Genomic DNA, 19,442 nt, shown 5'->3' on the forward strand with positions numbered 1-19,442 from the left:
TATTTTTCTCTTTCCCTCATGTGAGTTTTTCTACTGAAGGGTTTTGTACAAACACATAGATGTTTTTAAAACTACTTGGAGACTAATTCCTCTCTCCTCCCCCAGCATGGGACATTTCTTGAGCGTTTCAATATTCTTAATGAATGAACAATCTTGATTCTCCTCCTCCACTGTCCTTGAGGTGCTGCTCTAATTACTGCGTGAGATCCGTTCAGTGGCAAAGGAAGAGAAAGTAAGAGAAAAGCTGCTGAATGCTCTCACTTCATGTAACAGCTAAATACCAGCTTAGAAAATGACGGCATCTGTAACTTTCCCAAGTAGTCATCCATGAAAATGGACTAATGAAGGCTTATACTTATGGAACATAGTCTGTGTTTAGTTCATTTTATGTACCTTTGAAATTATATAACCTTATACTGCTCACAGAAGGTGAGATTCTTGCATCCTTCATAAAGCCCAGTTACTAGAGCTCTGTTTGCCTATTCTGCATAGCAGTTGAACATGAAAGTTAGCACATAAACATGGGGGCTGGCTGAAGAACTTCTCCTTCATTGCGGGATTCCTGGATGCTGGAAGTGTATGTGCCATGGATGGTTCACTCAGGGATGGCATCGCCAGGGAGAAATGTTCCCACTGCGCTGGCCCTCTGAAAGGCACAGCGTGTATGTTGTATCATATTGTGTGCTGATTATCTGTAAAAAGTACTTTTGTCAAGAATGAAATCCAGCTCTGCATCTGTGCTGCACGGGCTATTTCAGCCCAAAGGCATCCTGTGACACCAGTGTACCCCATCGCAAGGTAAGGAGCCATGCAGCTTCCGATTCTCACTCCTTCTCCAGCCCATGGGCCTCCTTTCCGCTGTTGTATATGGTGCCGTCCTGGAGCTGGACATCTTGTAACTCCAGTCTCACCCTGTCCCCAGAGAGGAACCACACTAGTGCCACTGCCAGGGAACCTCCATGTCAGCAGAGATGTTGGGCTGTGTTTGCCTCATTATAAATAACAACAATAAAAAGAGCAAGTGCATTCAAATGGAAGTGTGATAACCCAGTGCCCACCCAAAGCTGAACTGTAGGGAGGATTCTGTCTGTGGGAGGCTGCGTGTCTCACAAAAGGGGGGTGGGGGATTTGTTTTTTTACACTAAGTACATGAAGAGTCTGATTTTCAGGGATTCTGAACCCACTAATTTCAATTTCAGATTTTTCAGCATCTCTGAAATCAGGTCTTTAAGATCCTGCTGTATTTCTGTGAAAATCCAAACTGCTGTTACAACAGAAATTCCTGTCGTAAACGTGGGCTATTGAGTCAGCTGCTGCAGCAGCAGTGGCCTTACATTCATTCAATCTTTTAAAACGAATACAACCTGTCAACACCCAGTTGATCAGTTACATTTGCTCCAGGTCATTTTAACAGTCCCACTGGAAGCTAAGACTTTTTTCCTTATGGGACTGGATTACTCTGTAACACCAACAGCTCATTTTCAAACATTTTCAGGAGCTTTGGTGGTTATAATATTTAGTATTTTGAAGTATTACAAGTGACTACATCTAACTTTAGTACCATGCTGTTAGTAATAGCGTCCTTTTCTTTGAAGCAGGCCAGATCCTAAGCGGGTGTAAATCGGTGTAGTTTCATGGAAGTCAATGGAGCTATGCAGATTTATACCATCAAGATGTACAACAATTCACCTTGCATTTGCAAATTCAGTATTGCATTTCTAGATTTCAAGCTGAGATGCAGAATATCCACGATGCTTTAATTAAATTTAATGCTTTAATTAAACTGTTGTATTCTGTTCTTATAACAAACCCATCAACACTGGATCTGAGCACCTGATGTTGACTATATTATTTTCTATAAGGACTCATTTCCCATGTCTATTGTGGTATTTTAAATCATCACTTTCACATCACACAATTACCATCAATGCACAATATTTTTGTCTTGTTGAATGCCAGTAAGACTTACACACATGTACCGAGGAGAGAATCTAATCCTGCCTACTTGATCCTTGATCACATCAGGGCTTACAAAACATTCACTGTCAAAACCACGCTTTGTCAAATGGGCATGCAAAGTACTTAGAAATGTCTTCACTTTTATTTAGATGACACACAGGTGGGTAAAGCTCAACCAGGCAGGAGTGAAGTCATATTTGTGGAAAAGGGGAAGTGTTCTGAAGAGCTTGTTGCCAGTTTGTGCATGACTGTTTAGTTAAGGAGTAGAAAACGCCATTAGAGCTTGTGGAGGGAAACCTTACCTGCTCTTTTTACTTGCAGGCCTATGTCAGTAAAAGGATCAAGAGGCATGATTGCCCTCTCTGCCTTAGCTGGATACTCTCCCTGTTTTGCTCACCAAGGTCATCCATTTATGCTGTATCCAGATAAAGTCACTGTTGTGTGCTTCTAATTAGGCCTCCTTAGAAGCTGATGCAAATGCTCCAATGTGGAATGCAGCTTCTGCCTTGTTCTTTATAATAGGAGTTGGCTGGCTTACACGCTTCCTTCTGCCATCTACACTAGCTGCCAGTGCACCATGCAATACAGTTTAAGGGCCCCCTCATGCATGGTGGAAAGAGCCCTCAATTCAGTGGGACATGAAAATGCTCAGTACATCACAGGATCAGGCCCTATGTACTTGAATGAATGCCTCTTGTTGTGTGTCCTTGCTTGTCAATTACTAACTGGTGTCAGAGCTGGTTTGCTCTAAGGGTCTGATGCAATGGCCATTGAATTCAATGGGAAGACTCCCACTGTCTTTAAGGGACTTTGGATCTGGCCCTAAGTTCCCTGATTCAATATGGGAGGAGAAGTCTTTCCTAGTCAAGAGCTTTTAGTTGTGTAAACTGCTTCAAGAGGCTCACCACTGGATTCTCTCACTGGCCATCTTTAGGAAATTGGGCAATTCTTGTTTATTTCAGTAGTCCTTGTTTTGACAGTTTTTTGCCCCTGACATGATTTGTATCTGTTGACCTTTTACGTTCTATTTAGAGTTGATTGCTCTGAGAACAGGGAGGTTTGCTTGATGGCTGTTGGTTTTATTCTTGTGTCAGATTTTTTTTTTTTTACTCTGTATTATTTTTGGCTGGTTCATTCTGTACTGCTTTATATCATTTATATCATGCATCTCAATAGACAGCCTACAAGGGGTTACATAAAATAAGTGTGTGAATCATGCCCTTATCCTGGTTTGAATCTCCAGTTCACATGGTAGTATGCTAATGTGGCAAGATGACATATCACAGCGGAAATAAACCTTCCCAGTTCATGGAGAGTCAGATTTCCCTGCCCTCTGTACTTCCCCCATGCTTCGTCCACGTTATACATTACTCTGAATATCCAATTTTAAAATATAGGCACTCTCGTCACTTCCATAAAATTTCAGCAAAGGTTTTACCATCTAGCATTCTGGAAAATATGCAGATTTATATATATGGCTTTGATAGGAATTCTTCCAAAGTGAAATCTTCTAGCTGGATAAGGCGGTGATCCTGCAAGAGGCACGTCTCAGAGAGTAATGGGTGCTCAGCACTTCTCAGGCCTCGGCCCAAAGTCTGCACTTGTGGCAGTAATGGACTCTCCTCCATTTTGTTGATTCACTTATGAATGAAATAACTATGGCAAACACCAGACTCAAGGTTTGTACATCACCCCTCCTGTAGCTCTCATATTTAGCACAGGGTTAGGTATGATTGATACTCATAAGGAGTGGTTTGTATAAGTATCCTGTGATCTCCCCACTTTAACTTCTGCTAGAGTTTGTGGCTCAGTCTATTCCTCTTTACTAGAACTATCTGAAGTTGAGTGGGTTTGGCAGGAGGTGGCTCAGATGAACAACATTTCCCCCTTTATTTTTTCACATGGTTTCCAACCTAAACCTGGTTTACTATAAATTTGCCTGAGACACTGTCCAGGTATCCCTAAAGCCTCTACCCCGGGTTTGCTCAAAACTCAGTCACTCTTAGGCGAATCTGGCCGAAGTTTTAGGTTTGTACCAAAAACTTAGAAGCAAGTAGGTGAAAAGTTGCACAATACACTACTCATGACTGCTGGTTTGAGAACATAGATAAGTATCAGAACTCTTAGCCCTATTCCACTGAAAACCAGGTAAAAGGTGGTGACTTATCCCAGTCCCTGACTGTGATGCTGAAAATAGAACATGCATATTAGATCTGGGCAAACTGGTCACAGCAAACAATTTGATAAATTTAGTTCCTTTTTGTTTGGAATGATCTGCAAGCAGGCCCTCACAAAGTGTTTTTTTTTTTCAAAATTATTCAAGAAATGGTTTGTGCAAAAACATCTCTGTTTAGAGATGGTTCACAAACGGTTTCCTGCAGCTATTGCTTTGAGTCATTGCTATTTGTGTTTGTAGATGTGAGCTGTCGGCTAATGCGAGAGGGGAAGGTTGGCCTTATGGTTAAAGCAGTCAACTGAGATACTGAAGATCTACGTTTGATACCCAGCTCTACTCATGACTTCTTATGTGACCTTAATCTCTTTGTGCCATCCTTCATGGAGATACTAATACCTCATTTTTTCAACTCTTAGTCTATCTGCTTAGATAATACGCTACTCAAAGAAGAGACTGTCTCTTGTTATGTTTATGTACAGTGTTTAGCACAGTGGAACCCTGATCTCGGCTTGGACTTCTGAATGCCACATTAATTCATATAAATCATACTTTTTTCTTTATTTGCCCAAAGCACATTTTCCTTTTCCAGATGGCTGTGTGAACTCTTCCATAGTCACAAGAGTATTCACAACTCTCTCTCTCTTGTGAACAAAATTTCACTCTCACGAATGTATGGAAGTGAATAAAAGGATCTTGAAGTTAAAGCTTTTAATCAAATGATTTTTCATGAATAGTTTTTTTTTTCCTTCTGTACTTTTTCAGCTTTGTTGAATATTTGTTATGAGTCGTTACATGACCCTAATGCAAGGCTCAAAACCACACAATATTCTTACAGGCTCAGGGAATGATGTTCTTGTTTTTTATCTGTATCAGTAATGGGGGGAATTATAATCAGAGTCCAGTTTTATTCACTAGGTCTCAGGATTTATTTTTGTAAAAATGGCCCCAGCATTGCTTTCATCTCAGTAGTGCATAGATTTGACATTTTCAATTATTACAGTCATAGTCACGGGCATCAGCTGAGAACACGAGAAATTGTAACACTCTCTATTTCCACTGGCTCTTGGTTAACTGCAGTAATTTTTGTTTAGTCTTCCTCACTTCCTTTGCATTTGTTTGCATGTATTGTGATGGTGCACCCCCTGCAGATGTACATTCGGATTTCAATTCTCAGCTGTGCCCATCATCCATGCCATGCAGCTGAGGGTGAGGCAATCCATTTTCAACTCCTTGTTCCTTGGGCCATCCAGGGGCTAGTGTGACTCTCAGCATACTTTAGAGCAGACATAGGGCTGCTCTACTCTATGCTCAGTTTCCTAAGGCCCACACAGTGTATTCTGGCCATATCCTCTCCCCAACGTGGAAGTTTTGTCAGTGGTGGCTCTGCTTTCTGGACAGATGGAACACTGCCCTGCTCAGAAAAATGACTAAGTAAAATCAGAATGCAATAAATTTTGTTTTCACCCTGATTCTGTGCACTATTCTTAACTTTTTATTTAACACCATGGCTTTTTTTTTTTGTCAGATGAAGCTTCCATGTAGCACATTTTCTCCACTCCACAGCATGGGGCTTCAAAACAGCAGCACTGGCTTTCATAAAGGCCCTTTCATTAATGATGAATGTGCATCCCAAACCAGGAACAATGTGCCATGTAATATTGTCTTAGAGGTGCTTCCTATTTCTCCAAAAAAACTATAAGATCACGGCTCACAAGCATGAAGCCTAGACAACAATAATGCTACTCATATAGCATCATTCACCTAATCACCTTTACAAACAATAATTATTTAAGCCTCTCAAAAACTCTGAGTTAAGTAGTTATAATGATCCCTGTTTTACAGATGGGGGAACTAAAGCCTAGAAAGGGTAAGTGGCTTGCTCAAGGTCAAGTCAGTGACAAAGTTGGGAATTGAAGCCAGAGGTCGTAACTCCCAGTCTTCTGACATAGCCCTCCTCCCCGCATAGTGGGAGTCAATAATGATTAAGGAAATTGAACTAATCATGTTCCCTTTACTCAGCTATTGAATTAGGATGAAAAACAGCCTGTCATTATTCTGGATATACCCCATATACTTATCAGCCAACTCATCTCCTTTGGCAGTGACTCTGGTAGAAATTCCAGTTAGCAATACACTTTTCTCCATGCTGAGCAGTGGCAAATCCAACAACAGTTTGGCCGAGTCAATGCTGAGTAATGAAAACGGAATGAATATGAAGAGTGTATGCCTCTTGAAGAGCAGTAAATCACTGAGGGGACACACTGCAGACTTTAATTCTACCTGCCTGATTGACAGTCTCCTGGAAAACAGGAAAGAATCAGAATATTTATTATTGGAGATGGAACATAAGAAGTACTTTGTTTACTAGAACATTTTATAGTACATTTTATTACTCCTGGGATTTATTAACATGAGAAAGCGAACTGTGCATCAGAAATTAATGTTAAGTAGTTCACATTTGGGCATCTCTTTAGCTTTTTTGATGCTATAAGTAATAATTTCCCATAGAATATTAATCTGATGCTACTATTTCACTGATCACTTCATTTACATTTGATAACCAAACCCAAATCACACCCATAGCTGGTTATCTCATGCTTCATTTTTGGCGTTCGGTGTGTAAAAATGGACGCAAAGCAAACCCTGGATTCAAACACTCACAATTTAAAAGTTTAGAAGATTCAGGGCCAGGTATGGATCCAGGCATGAATTTCACAGCTGACCACTATCTCATTAATGAGTCTGGCCAAAAATCCCAGATCCAACCATCCTTGAATTCTGGGGAAGTTTGGATCTGAATCCGAGCATAGCGCCTCAAACTCATCTTTGGTTCAGTGTGACAGTAATTACTGTATATTTAGAAAGGAGACCTGGTGCTCAGATACCTAGATAGGTAGGTAAATACAGACTTGATCTTTACGTTTAGGCCCCCTTTCACTAATCTGACAATACATTTTCTCTTTCTTCTATACAGACAGACGTATTGGTTGGTGTGGATGGGTTGTTCTCCACCAATCTGACAACAGCTTTGTGAATGAGTGACTGTCATAAATATAAAGGGAAGGGTAAACACCTTTAAATCCCTCCTGGCCAGAGGAAAAACCCTTTCACCTGTAAAGGGATAAGAATCTAAGACAACCTCGCTGGCACCTGACCAAAATGACCAATGAGGAGACAAGATACTTTCAAAGCCGGAGGCGGGGGTGGGGAAACAAAGGGTCTCTCTCTCTGTGTGTGTCTTTTGCTGGGACCAGAGCAGGAAAGCAGGTCAGAACTCCTGTAGAGAGTTAATAAGTAATCTAGTTAGACATGCGTTAGATTCTGTTTTGTTTAAATGGCTGATAAAATAAGGTGTGCTGAATGGAATGTATATTCCTGTCTTTGTGTCTTTTTGTAACTTAAGGTTTTGCCTAGAGGGATTCTCTATGTTTTGAATCTGATTACCCTGTAAAGTATTTACCATCCTGATTTTACAGAGGTGATTCTTTTACTTTTTCTTCAATTAAAATTCTTCTTTAAAGAACCTGATTGCTTTTTCATTGTTCTTAAGATCCAAGGGTTTGGATCTGTGTTCACCTATGCGAACTGGTGAGGATTTTTATGAAGCCTTCCCTAGGAAAGGGGGTGTAGGGCTTGGGGGGATTTTCGGGGGAAAGACGTTTCCAAGTGGGCTCTTTCCTGGTTATATTTGTTAGACGCTTGGTGGTGGCAGCAATAAAGCCCAGGGACAAAAGGTAAAATAGTTTGTACCTTGGGGAAGTTTTAACCTAAGCTGGTAAAAATAAGCTTAGAGGGTTTTTCATGCAGGTCCCCACATCTGTACCGTAGAGTTCAGAGTGGGGAAGGAACCTTGACAGTGACCTTTGTTTTTGTTTTATAACCTCTAGCCATCAAACCTCAACTGTGCCATTTCAAGAGACCCAGTTACCACTCAGGAACCCACTTCCCACCCTTTCACAAGAAATCCGAGGAACATCTGGTGAGATACAAGCTGCTCGACCAGAGAGGCAGGATGAAAAAGATTCAACATATTTCTCAGAACTGGAATAGGAAATAGGAGAAGAAAGGAAGTTCACACTGCTCTTTGCAAGCTGATGAAGGACATTGTGTAATAATCATGGATCATTTTAATTCTGCACCAAGTGGGGAATAATCCAAGATGCAAGCAAGTATATGATTTAGCCAAATAATTCCATGGAAGCTTCCAGTAGAACCATTCTTAATAGCCTGCCTCATTGCTGGAATATTCTCACATTCTCACAAAATATTGGGCTGTTACTTTAAATTTTCAAAAGTAAATCTGTATACATAGAGTTACTATCAAATTAAGAATGGTATAGATTCTGAGATTTTAAGAGACCATTATGACCATCTAGTCTGATCTTCTGCATTACACAGGGCATATATAACTTCACTCAGTAATTTCTGCATTGAACCCAATATCATGAGGTCCTGCCTAGCCTAGCTTTGGACTGATCGTGTTGTGAATAAAGACACCTGATATTTATACTACAATAAGGATTGAGAATCACATAAGTGCAAGGAATGAGAGATGAACACCTCCCCCCTAATTTCACACATGAGGGAAAAAAAGAAGGCATAACATCACATTAAAATGCATGAGGCTTATTTAGCTTTGTGCAGCTACTAATAGATGTTTCTGGCTTTTGGCCCATTGATCAATATGGAAAGTGAAATCCAAATCTAGGAGGCCATACTCCTCCAAAGCGTTGTATGGAGGAAGGAACCCCTAGTTTTATAGAAGCTGGGTAGATCTAATACCTAATACAGAAGCAAAGTGGTAGGAAGAGGAGAGGGCCGCAGTCTCATCACACGTGTACTCAACTTCAGTCTCTCTGTAAAGAGCACTAAACAGGACCATATCCATCTTTAGTGCTCTAAGAATTGTCATTCCTGGAAATGCTGTCTCTGAAAGGCATTGCTACAAATGATGTTAGGTAGTGAAAACTAATTGGTTGGAGCTGTGACATTATCCCCATTTCAATAATACATGAAGTTGTGAAGTTCCATTGTCAACATCACAAGGTGACAGGTCTCTTTGGTCCCACAGGCATGCAGGTGTGATGGCAGAGTTACCCATCTAGCCTCCTGTCCCATTTGGCTACCAATGTGTAAGTCTGCCTGACATCAGAACGTCTACATTTGATGTGCATAACATTCTGGTGCCACATAGAGTATAATAAGGGCTGAGTATTGTGGGGAAAATTGCTGGGGAACGTTATAGGCACTGCAATTCTTCATTAGAAATTACGTTACAGTTCTTTGCACAATATCCTAGGTCCTGTAGCATTTCACAGATGGCTGCTGTCAGTGAGCTCTACAAAATAGGTGACCTCAGCATATTGCTCCTACTTGCAATTACTTTGTTCTCTTCCTCTTAAGTAGCACATCAGCTGCACAACTGATGTCATTGCCTGTCAATTAACTCCATCCTATTGGCTTTGTCTTCTCTCTATGTATTTGGTTTCTATGTTCTATTTTCCTCAAACACTATCAGAATTCTTATCTGATAGAGTCTCCAGTTACTGTGCTCCCCTGCCACCTAAATGTCATGAAATATAGTATATATTTTGAAGTCTTCTGTTACTAAGATGTTGAAAACCTGATTTTTATCTGGGAATTCTCGGCCTGATGAGGAGCAGATATTTTTACTATATATATTGCTTATAAAGTGCCCTGAAATGTTTTACCTGACTGGGTTGTAGAGAAAAGCAATTTATTGTTATTCCAAATGAGTTTTCTGTGTCTGTACCATTTCCTTCTCTCAAACAGCCCTTGACTTACCACATTTTCTCTGAGACCTTTCCCCCTACCTGTCTAAACCCTTGGCATTCAAATGACACCAGTTTAGATTTACTGGGCCAGATACACTTTCCAGTTCCCCTGGGTTCAGTTTAATTTGCACCTCCTTTTTATTATTTACATTGTGTCACTTTAGACTCTGAGCACTTCACAGACAAAATGGATGTAGCCTCACAATGTATCCTCCTCCTGCAATGTAGAGATGTATGGTCATCTCATTCATATGGATGGGGAATTAGGCACAGGGAAACTAAATGATTTGCCTGAGGTCACGCAGGAAGTATATGGGAAAGCCAAGAATTGAATCTAGTTCTACCAAGTCCCAATCCATTATCCTTATCACAAGACATTTCCTGCACCAGCCTGGCTCCTTCTGATGAAAGGGAATTTACCTGAAGAGAAAGCATATTGGACTGATGCTGCCTGACCTCCCTTGGCATTTATGGCAGATGGGAACTGCTTTAAAATCCATTGGGTGCTCTATAGGAGCCTAGCCGTTGTAGGCTGCAAAGGGGATGTGCTGAATTAGTGCATCATCTTCCACCTACCCAGGCCATTCCCCAGCCAGCACCATCCTCTTTTCAAGCTCTCCTGGCCCCCCTCTCTGTCCCTGTGATGGGATATGCTCCCCCACACTGGGGCTGAGAGAGTTGAATTAGGCCAGGTGGGCCCAATCAGCCAATTAAGCTGCACAGGGGGGAGATTTAGGCTGTGGGGAGGCTTCTAACTGAAAGAAAGCTCACCTGTGAGGGAACAGGCATGGCTTCTATAAAGCCAGGAGGCTGGCAACCGAAGGAAGCCTGAGATAAAGAAGATGGAAGTGGGGGATTGGAATCCCCTGAGAAAGGGTTTATCTAGGAGGCCTAAGAGAGAGGGGGGATTGAAGGCTGGGGTTAGTAGGAAATAGTGCAGAGAAGAGAGCAGTAGGGTTGGTGAAGTCCCAGACCTTAACTGCTTGCTGTAGGTCCCTGGACTGGAACCCAGAGTAGAGGATGGGCCTAGGTTTCCCTACCATCATCCACTGCAGAGTGGTCTTGCTAGGGGCAGTGATTGGGAAGATTGCCTGAGGCACTGCGGGACTGACATAGCCAGGGCAGTGGGCATGAGGACTGCTTGACGCTGCTGGCATGGAAGGATTTTGAAAGACCTCCCCTGGATGGGGAGATCACAATGTGATCTGGCCGAAGGGCTGAGTCACGAAGCCGCTGGACTGTGAGTGGGATGAGAGTGCAATGGTACAAGAGAAGAAAGAGGGTGGTGAACGGGGCAGAGCTAATGGCCAGAAGGAGGTACCCGCCAGCAGTGAGTCGAACACACCCTGGTACTCCCCACACCTCTGGAAGACAGTCCAGTCCCCTGAGCTTTTTTCTGGGGATGGGGAAGTAGATGGGGTCAGCCTGAGGTGGAGGCTGGGCTGGGAGTTATTTTGGGCCGAAAAGATACAGGAGATTTCCCCCCCTTTTATAATCGGTGAGTCTGATTTAAATGTCTTAATTTTGTTTTTTAATAACTTTTAATGTGTCTAGATGGGGGCGGGGAAGTGCAGTAATCAAATCTGAATAAATAAAAACTGTCAGTTTATCCCAAAATATATATTTGATATTGCACTATTAGTGTGAAAAAGGGGCCAATGATTTGGCTTCTGTCCTATACTTAGGACTACAGATTGTAAATACCCACCCAAGGTTCTTGGTTGAGAGTCCCTGCAAATTATAACAATAATTAGCTCATATATATTTTTCATCTATAGGACTTAAAGCATTTTACAACTGAGGTAAGTAATTATCCCTATTTTTACGGGGGGGGGGTAAGGAGGGGGAAGGGGAAGTGAGGCACAAAGAAGCAAAGTGACTTGCCCAAGGTTACCCAGCAGGCCAGGGAATAGATTCCACCTCTCACGAGTCCCAGCCCAGTGTTGTATTCACTGGACTACACTGCTTTATCTAAGAGTGAGTGATGTCACCAAATGCCCCATTTAACAATATGTTGCTTGCAGTGGTGGTGTAGCTGTGCTGTTCCCAGGATATTAGAAAGACAAGGTGGGTGAGGTCATATCTCTTACTGGACCAACTTCTGTTGGTGAAAGAGAAGTTTTCTTGATGCACGCCATGTAGCTTGAAACCCTGTCTTTTACCAAAACAAGATGGTCCAGTAAAAGATATTACCTCACCCACCTTGTCTCTTCATAGAACAATATGTAATTTAGAAATGTATAAGGGTAATCTTCTATTGTTGCCAAGTATCGGGGGTAGCCGTGTTAGTCTATATCCACAAAAACAACGAGGAGTCCAATGACACCTTACAGACTAACAGATTTATTTGGGCATAAGCTTTTGTGGGTTAAAAACCCCACTTCTTCAGATGCATGGAGTGAAAATTACAGAAATAAATATATATATTTATGCCTGTTTCTCTAATTTTCACTCCATGCATCTGAAGAAGTGGGGTTTTTAACCCATGAAAGCTTATGCCCAAATAAATCCCTTAGTCTTTAAGGTGCCACTGGACTCCTCGTTGCTTCTATTGTTGTGATTCTCTAACTTTATATAGTGATGCACTGCTAATATTAGCCCTCTAAAAACTTTTGAGGCTTGTGTGGACTATACCATGTACTACTGGATACTGGAGCAAATTGTTTTTTGGGGAAAAACTACTAGAGTTAAATCAAATAATTCAAGGCAGCCCAACTCCTCAGGGCTGAACATGTTGTCACCCTACCAATTCAACACTGCCATCTAGTGTACCTATTGAAGAATTTTTCCAAGCAATGTGTTTAAGAATGACATACACTGTTTAAGGGAGACCTGGCATTGCAGTGAACTTTGCGTTTTGCTAAGATGCTGCAAGTATAGAAATGGTGAATAAAATATCACTCTCAGGAATTCTGAGTCAGGAAACTTTGATGCCATTTAGACCTGATTGAATTATTTGTTGCAACTCTTAGTTGTAAATGTAGCCTTTCTTCCATTTGACAGGTTTCAGAGTAGCAGGCGTGTTAGTCTATATCCGCAAAAAGAAAAGGAGTACTTGTGGCACCTTAGAGACAAACACATTTATTTGAGCATAAGCTTTTGTGAGCTACAGCCCACTTCATTGGATGCATGCAGTGGAAAATACAGTGGGGGGATTTTATATACACAGAACATGAAACAATGGGTGTTCCCATACACACTGTAAGGAGAGTGATCAGGTAAGGTGAGCTACTACCAGCAGGAGAGAAAAAAACCCTTTTGTAGTGTCAACTGCTGAAAGTGGCCCACCTTGATTATCGCTACAAAAGGTTTTTTCCTCTCCTGCTGGTAATAGCTCACTTTACCTGATCACTCTCATTACAGTGTGTATGGTAAGCTATTACCAGCTTACCTGAGTGATCAGGTAACACCCATTGTTTCATGTTCTGTGTATATAAAATCCCCCCACTGTATTTTCCACTGCATGCATCGGATGAAGTGAGCTGTAGCTCACGAAAGCTTATGCTCAAATAAATGTGTTTGTCTCTAAGGTGCCACAAGTACTCCTTTTCTTTCTTCCATTTGTGGTTCATTTGTGAACTCATCCATTGTTCTAATCACCAGAGACATTTCCTCTGGCAAGGCAATGGATTTTCTTTAAAGAATCTGTTTAAAATCTGAATTTTAAAATCTTACGTTCTCTATGACTTAATTATAGAGTAGAGAGAGGGATTCTTTAGGGTTTATTCCATACATATTGTGTGTGCATGTATCTATATCTAAATAATTGTGTGTGGCTTCCATATCCTCTAGGAAGCTGACTCAGCAGCAGGGAGAGGAGCTAGCTAAACTAGGGGACAGTAGGGGACTTGGGGAGACGGAGAGAGCTGAGAGTCAATTGGATGTGGGTATACAACAAAGCAAGGGAGTCAGGTGGGCAGTGGGGCTGGTAAGGCAAGCTAGGCAGTGGAGAGCCTTGTTCCCCAATCCCTACACAACCTGTCTCTCCAGCTCCATTCCTTCCCAAGATCATCTGCTCAGCTGTGCAGCCAGCTTGCCATTCTGCCTTCATGCCTGTCTCATTGAACCTCAGCCAGCCTCTCCATCCATTGCCCTTCTTCTCCCAGCCTCCCATAGACCCAGTAAACTTCACCAGGGGAGTCCTGGTGCAACAAATCTACTGCCCACAACTGCTCTCTTGTAACTCTAGGAGAGTTGCCAGATGGAGAAGGTGTAAATCAGTGTTAGTACATTGCACTCAATGAGATTATGCAGATTTACACCAGTTGAGGATCCAGCCCAGAGCTCCCCAGTATTTGGAGAAGCAGGCAACACCTGGAAGAAAAGTTCTGGCCCCACGCTTCCATTTAACTCATCCTGGTTAGTCTAGTTAGTTTGTCTTTGTAAAGTAAGATTTCAAGATAGGAAAAACATAAAAGAGCAGCTGGCAATATAGAGTATTGCAGAGATGGTATTTGTTCCAAAAATAAATAGAGAATTCCAATAGGAAACACAGGAAGAGGAGTAAAAATGGAGACAATTTTGAGAAGAATGCAATATTAAACAAATGAGCTGTCTTCCCTTTTAATATGTTAGGGGCCTGATCCAAAGCCCATTGCCGTCATTGGAAGTCTTTCGTAGAATCATAAAGATTAGGGTTGGAAGAGACCTCAGGAGGTCATCTAGTCCAACTCCCTGCTCAAAGCAGGACCAACCCCAACTAAATCATCCCAGCCAGGGCTTTGTCAAGCCGGACTTTAAAAACCTCTAAGGATGGAGATTCTACCACCTCTCTAGGGAACCCATTCTAGTGCTTCACCACCCTCCTAGTGAAATAGTTTTTCCCAATATCCAACCTAGACCCCCCCACTGCAACTTGAGACCCTTGCTCTCATCTGCCACCATTGAGAACAGCCTCGCTCCATTCTCTTTGGAACCCCCCTTCAGATAGTTGAAGGCTGCTATCAAATCTCCCCCCTCACTCTCTTGTCTTCTGCAGACTAAATAAGCCCAGTTCTCTCAGCCTCTCCTTGTAAGTCATATGCCCCAGCCTCCTAATCATTTTCATTGCCCTCTGCTGGACTCTCTCCAGTTTGTCCACATCCTTTCTGTAGTGGGGGACCTAAAACTGGATGCAATATTCTAGATATGGCCTCACCAGTGCCAAACAGAGGAATAATCACTTCCCTCGATCTGATGGCAATGCTCCTACTAATGCAGCCCAATACACTGTTAGTCTGCTTGGCAATAAGCGCACACTGCTGACTCATATCCAGCTTCTCATCCACTGTAATCCCCAGGTCCTTTCCTACAGAACTGCCTCTTAGCTAGCCAGTCAGTCCCCAGCCTGTAGCAGTGCATGGGATTCTCCAATTTGCCTAGGTCACTCTGGACCATATCCCTACCCTCCAGCGCATCATCTCTCCCATCACCTGAGTGTCATCCGTGAACTTGTTAAGGGTGAGATCCATCCCATCATCCAGATCATTATTGAAGATGTTGAACAAAATCGTCCGCAGGACCGACCCCTGGGGCATTCTGCTTGACACTGGCTGCAAACTAGACATCAAGCTGTTGATCACCAAGCTGTTGATCACCCACCTATTGAGCCTGATGATCTAGCCTGCTTTCTATCCACCTTACAGTCTATTCATCCAATTCATCCTACTTTAACTTGCTGGCAAGAATACTGTAGGAGACAGCATCTAAAGCTTTGCTAAAGTCAAGGTATATCATGGCCACTGGTTTCTCTCATATCCACAGAGTCAATTAACTCATCATAGGTGGCAATGAGGTTGGTCAGGCATGACTTGCCCTTCGTGAATCCATGTTGACTGTTCCTGATCACCTTTCCATTGACATCTGTCAATTTTGGATCAGACCCTAAGGCTCCTAAATGATTTGCAGGACACAAATGAATGGACAGCTTGGTAGATTCCAACGCTTGTGCCAGGGTCTACCTATGGTGGCCACAGAGTCTAGGACCAGAAGGGAGCACCAGATTATCTAGTCTGACCTCCTGTGTACTGCAGTTAGTCAGCTTTTACCATTCTCTTGCTTATCGCACCTAAAAGAATAAACATGGACAACGGAGCCCATTGCTGGGACATTTACATTCCCAGAGAATGTTTCCCAGGTTTATCTTCTTTCCCCAGCTTCTATCTCATTTTTGTCTTCTCAAGGTCTTTGTTTCAATCAAAAAGATGGGTGAAAGATCCCTTTCGTGGCTTAGAGCACTGCCCTAGCTAAGCACACTGACAGAGTGAATGCAGGACACCAATTTCCCTGCAGGGAAGTTAAGATCAAGGAAACATTTACATGGAATGAAAATTGATTTTAACGGTCACTTCCTGCATTCATTTGACCAGAAGTATTACATTTCCAAAATCTCATTTCGATTGGTGCTGGTGGGTTTAACCTCATTTAAAACAATCCATGAGGCTTGGCATTGTCAGGATCAGAATGAAAGGAGTCATGAATCTGGTTAAGTACACCTTGGCTCCGGTTAAACAAACCACATTTTTCTAAAGGGCCTCAGCCTAATGTCTCTTTCTTATTTTCACTTGCAGGTGCAATTTTTGTGCACTCTCATTTGCAAGTATAGGTGCTAGAAGGCCACATTTTCGAAATATGACCTTTATAAGCATGTGGCCATTTGCATGTGTACATTTTGCATTTGGGTGAGGGAAGAGGACCAACTATGGGCATTTACGTGCTGCTTTAGATGGTCAAAGCACAATGCAAACATCAATTAAGCCATAACTATTAATTTTACTTAAATGATTGGGCAAAGTTTCAGCCTGCAATGGTGCCTGAGTTCCTAAACTTGACACCTGCAATGTCTGCTTTAATCTATGGCAGTAAAGCGTGTTAGCTGGGTGGGTAGAGCAGAAGGAATCATGGCTTCTGTCTCTACCACTGATAAGTTGTGTTCGCTTCAGCGGTGCAAGTAGAAATAATTTCTTGCCGGTATGCTGCACTCATGAGGGACACACGAGGGTTTTGTGTGTGCGAACGTGATCTCCCCATGTGACCCCCCCCATGACTCCTCCCCATGATACACATCCATCTCACATTGTGGGAGGGATAGCTCAGTGGTTTGAGCATTGGCCTGCTAAACCCAGGGTTGTGAGTTCAATCCTTGAGGGGGCCATTTAGGGATCTGGGGCAAAAATTGGGGATTGGTCCTGCTTTGAGCAGGGGGTTGGACTAGATGACCTCCTGAGGTCCCTTCCAACCCTGATATTCTATGATTACCTGGTGGGGAGGAGCAGCTGTGTCCTCTTCCCGCTGGGCCAGAGATTTCTGCTGTACGGACCCCAGGCAGGAGGACTTGAGAGACACAGCTGTGTGGAAGGGCTGGTGGTACAGCAGCTGCACCAGAGGAGCTGCTAGCATGGAGCTGCCCGGCAGGGAAAGGAGCAGAACGTCGGGCCGCCAGGCAGCCCCATGCCAGCAGCTCCTCCGGTGTGGCTGCTGTACTGGCCCTAGCCCTGTCCTCTGGCAGGGCTGCTGTAGAGACCCCAGGCAGGAGGACTCAGGAAATGTGGCTGTGTGGAAGGGCTGGGGGTGGGGCTGGGGAGTGGCTCCTCCTGTGTCTTTCAGATATGCCATACCAGCTATAAATATCTTACCGGTACAGCATACTGGGTCATACCACCATACCTGCACCACTGGTTAGCTGAGGCAAATCACTTAACACTTTGGCCTCTATGTCCCCATCAGTAAAATGGGGCTAATAATACTTTACTTGTAGGCGTAATAGGCTTTTGTGAGCTTGGGTTGAAAGTTGCTTGCTAAAGCACAATGTTGTGGGGATAGCTACCTCTCAAGTAGTTAAGTACATTCTCCTCCCCCCCCAACACCCCCTTTCCTTTACATGGAAAACCTTTTTACAGCTTTTGGGGAGGTAGAAATTCACCCACAAATCACTCCAGCTCCTTTTCGCAGTAAACAAAAAAACCCCTATAAGCAACACTCCCCTTTATCAGCAAACAAATTGTCCCTCAGCCTCTTTACTATCAGTCTCTTAGTAATGGATCAGAGCACCTCTTTCCCTTTGGGTTCTGACTGATTATCGTCCTGATTAGAGTGACCTAGGCCCATAGTGTCTATACAGACAAGCTGTTCCCTGGGTTCAAACTCCCAGCCTGCTGCATTCTTGCAGCAACACATGCAGCTCGCACAGTTCCTTCTCAAACGGTGGCATCCTCCTATTTAGAAGGGCTGGATTTTCCTCCTGCTCCTGGGACTATTAGGACTCCGGGGTCAGTGTTCCTTTCACACTGCTGATGTGTAGAATGGGAGCGCCACAACAGAAACATTGTCTAGTTCCACAGAGGTATTTAGGTGCCGACCTCCTATTGTATGGAGAGGTGGGCCCTGAAATACCTTGTAGGGTTTGGGCCTTTGCGGCTGTCTCAAAACCTTATATTGTCTCTGCACGGTGTGCCATGGCGACTTGGCACTTCCCGGGGAGAATGTGGGGCAAAAAGACACTTCTGCTCAAAAAGGACAACCCGCTGCCACTTGAGTTAGAGAGCAACCCATGCAGCTCTAGCAGCCTCCAGCCCTCTGTGGCAAGGGAGAGGTACAGATTCGGAGTCCATTTGGAAGGAGACAGTGCTTCATACATACACGCACGGTTTGTAGCACTGTGATGCTTTTGCCAGGCCTAAAAGGTTTTAAGATTTCTTTATGATCAGCACCCATTGAAGTGCCTTCTCTTCATGTAATGGAGCAGCTGAAAGCAGTGAGAAATTATACATGTAAGCAGGGTCTGAATGAGCTTTCCCCTAACATCTAATGATGAACCGGAGGGAAAGACTTCAAGAGCAGAAAGTATTTGCATAGACACACCCGGTCTTCCTAGGTGTTCAGCAGACAGACCAGCTTTGCCAAAGTGATCAATTTTGGCTGGTTTTGGGTTACAATTCACTTTACTACTGAATGCAGGGGTAATGAAATGTTATCCTTATTGTACGAGTAAACAGCAGCAGGACTGTACTTAGCACACCCTGACTGAGGGGGTCACCCTGCTCTGAATCTCACTTGCTAAGCAGGGGGCAGGGATGCCAACTCCCAGTGAAAGAGAGGGTGGGAACTCTGCTTGTAGAGTCTTTGATGCCATTTGACCCTCCCTTCTCGAGTGTTTAAAGACTGAGCTGATTAGACTTAATTGAAAGGCCTTGTTTCTGTTCGGTGGTTACCAGAGCCAAAATTACTGACGAGCAGGTTTAGGGGCTAAGCCTTACCCCTGGTGTGGGGACAGTGCTGCAGGGAAAAACAACAGACTGCGCTAGCAGTGAGGTTCCCCCACTACTCAGTGAAATTGCTACGAGCTGGAATCACTAAGACGTGGGCTGATTTGTGGGAACCTGAGAATGCAGCATCATAGAAGTGGCAGCGAGTGGCCAGCGATGGCAGAGACAACGGCACACCCGTGGCCAACGACAGAGGCAGTGGCAACGATGACAGCAGCAGCTGAGGCATTGCTTGTCCCTTCCTCCACCCTTTTCAGCGGTGGGAGGTGA

At 43.3% G+C, this 19,442-nt stretch overlaps 1 protein-coding gene across 2 annotated transcripts in view; it reads left to right on the plus strand.

Moving 5' to 3' along the window:
- PDE1C (phosphodiesterase 1C) overlaps window positions 1-8,400 on the plus strand; it is a gene marked incomplete at its 5' end in the record, with an annotated part of 501,954 nt that extends 493,554 nt beyond the window's left edge. Inside the window, one exon of one of the 2 annotated variants that reach the window (XM_084618217.1) lies at window positions 8,023-8,400. In XM_084618217.1, the coding sequence (XP_084474343.1) occupies window positions 8,023-8,192 (170 nt within the window). In that variant the 3' untranslated portion in view covers window positions 8,193-8,400. Of the gene's footprint in view, window positions 1-4,375; window positions 4,459-8,022 lie in introns of those variants that run through there. The other variant, XM_084618218.1, reaches the window with a different exon arrangement.
- Between the last annotated feature and the right edge of the window lie 11,042 nt (window positions 8,401-19,442).

Source organism: Lepidochelys olivacea (genome assembly GCF_965140295.1).
Source record: "Lepidochelys olivacea isolate rLepOli2 genome assembly, chromosome: 2".
NCBI classification, from domain to species: Eukaryota; Metazoa; Chordata; order Testudines; family Cheloniidae; genus Lepidochelys; species Lepidochelys olivacea.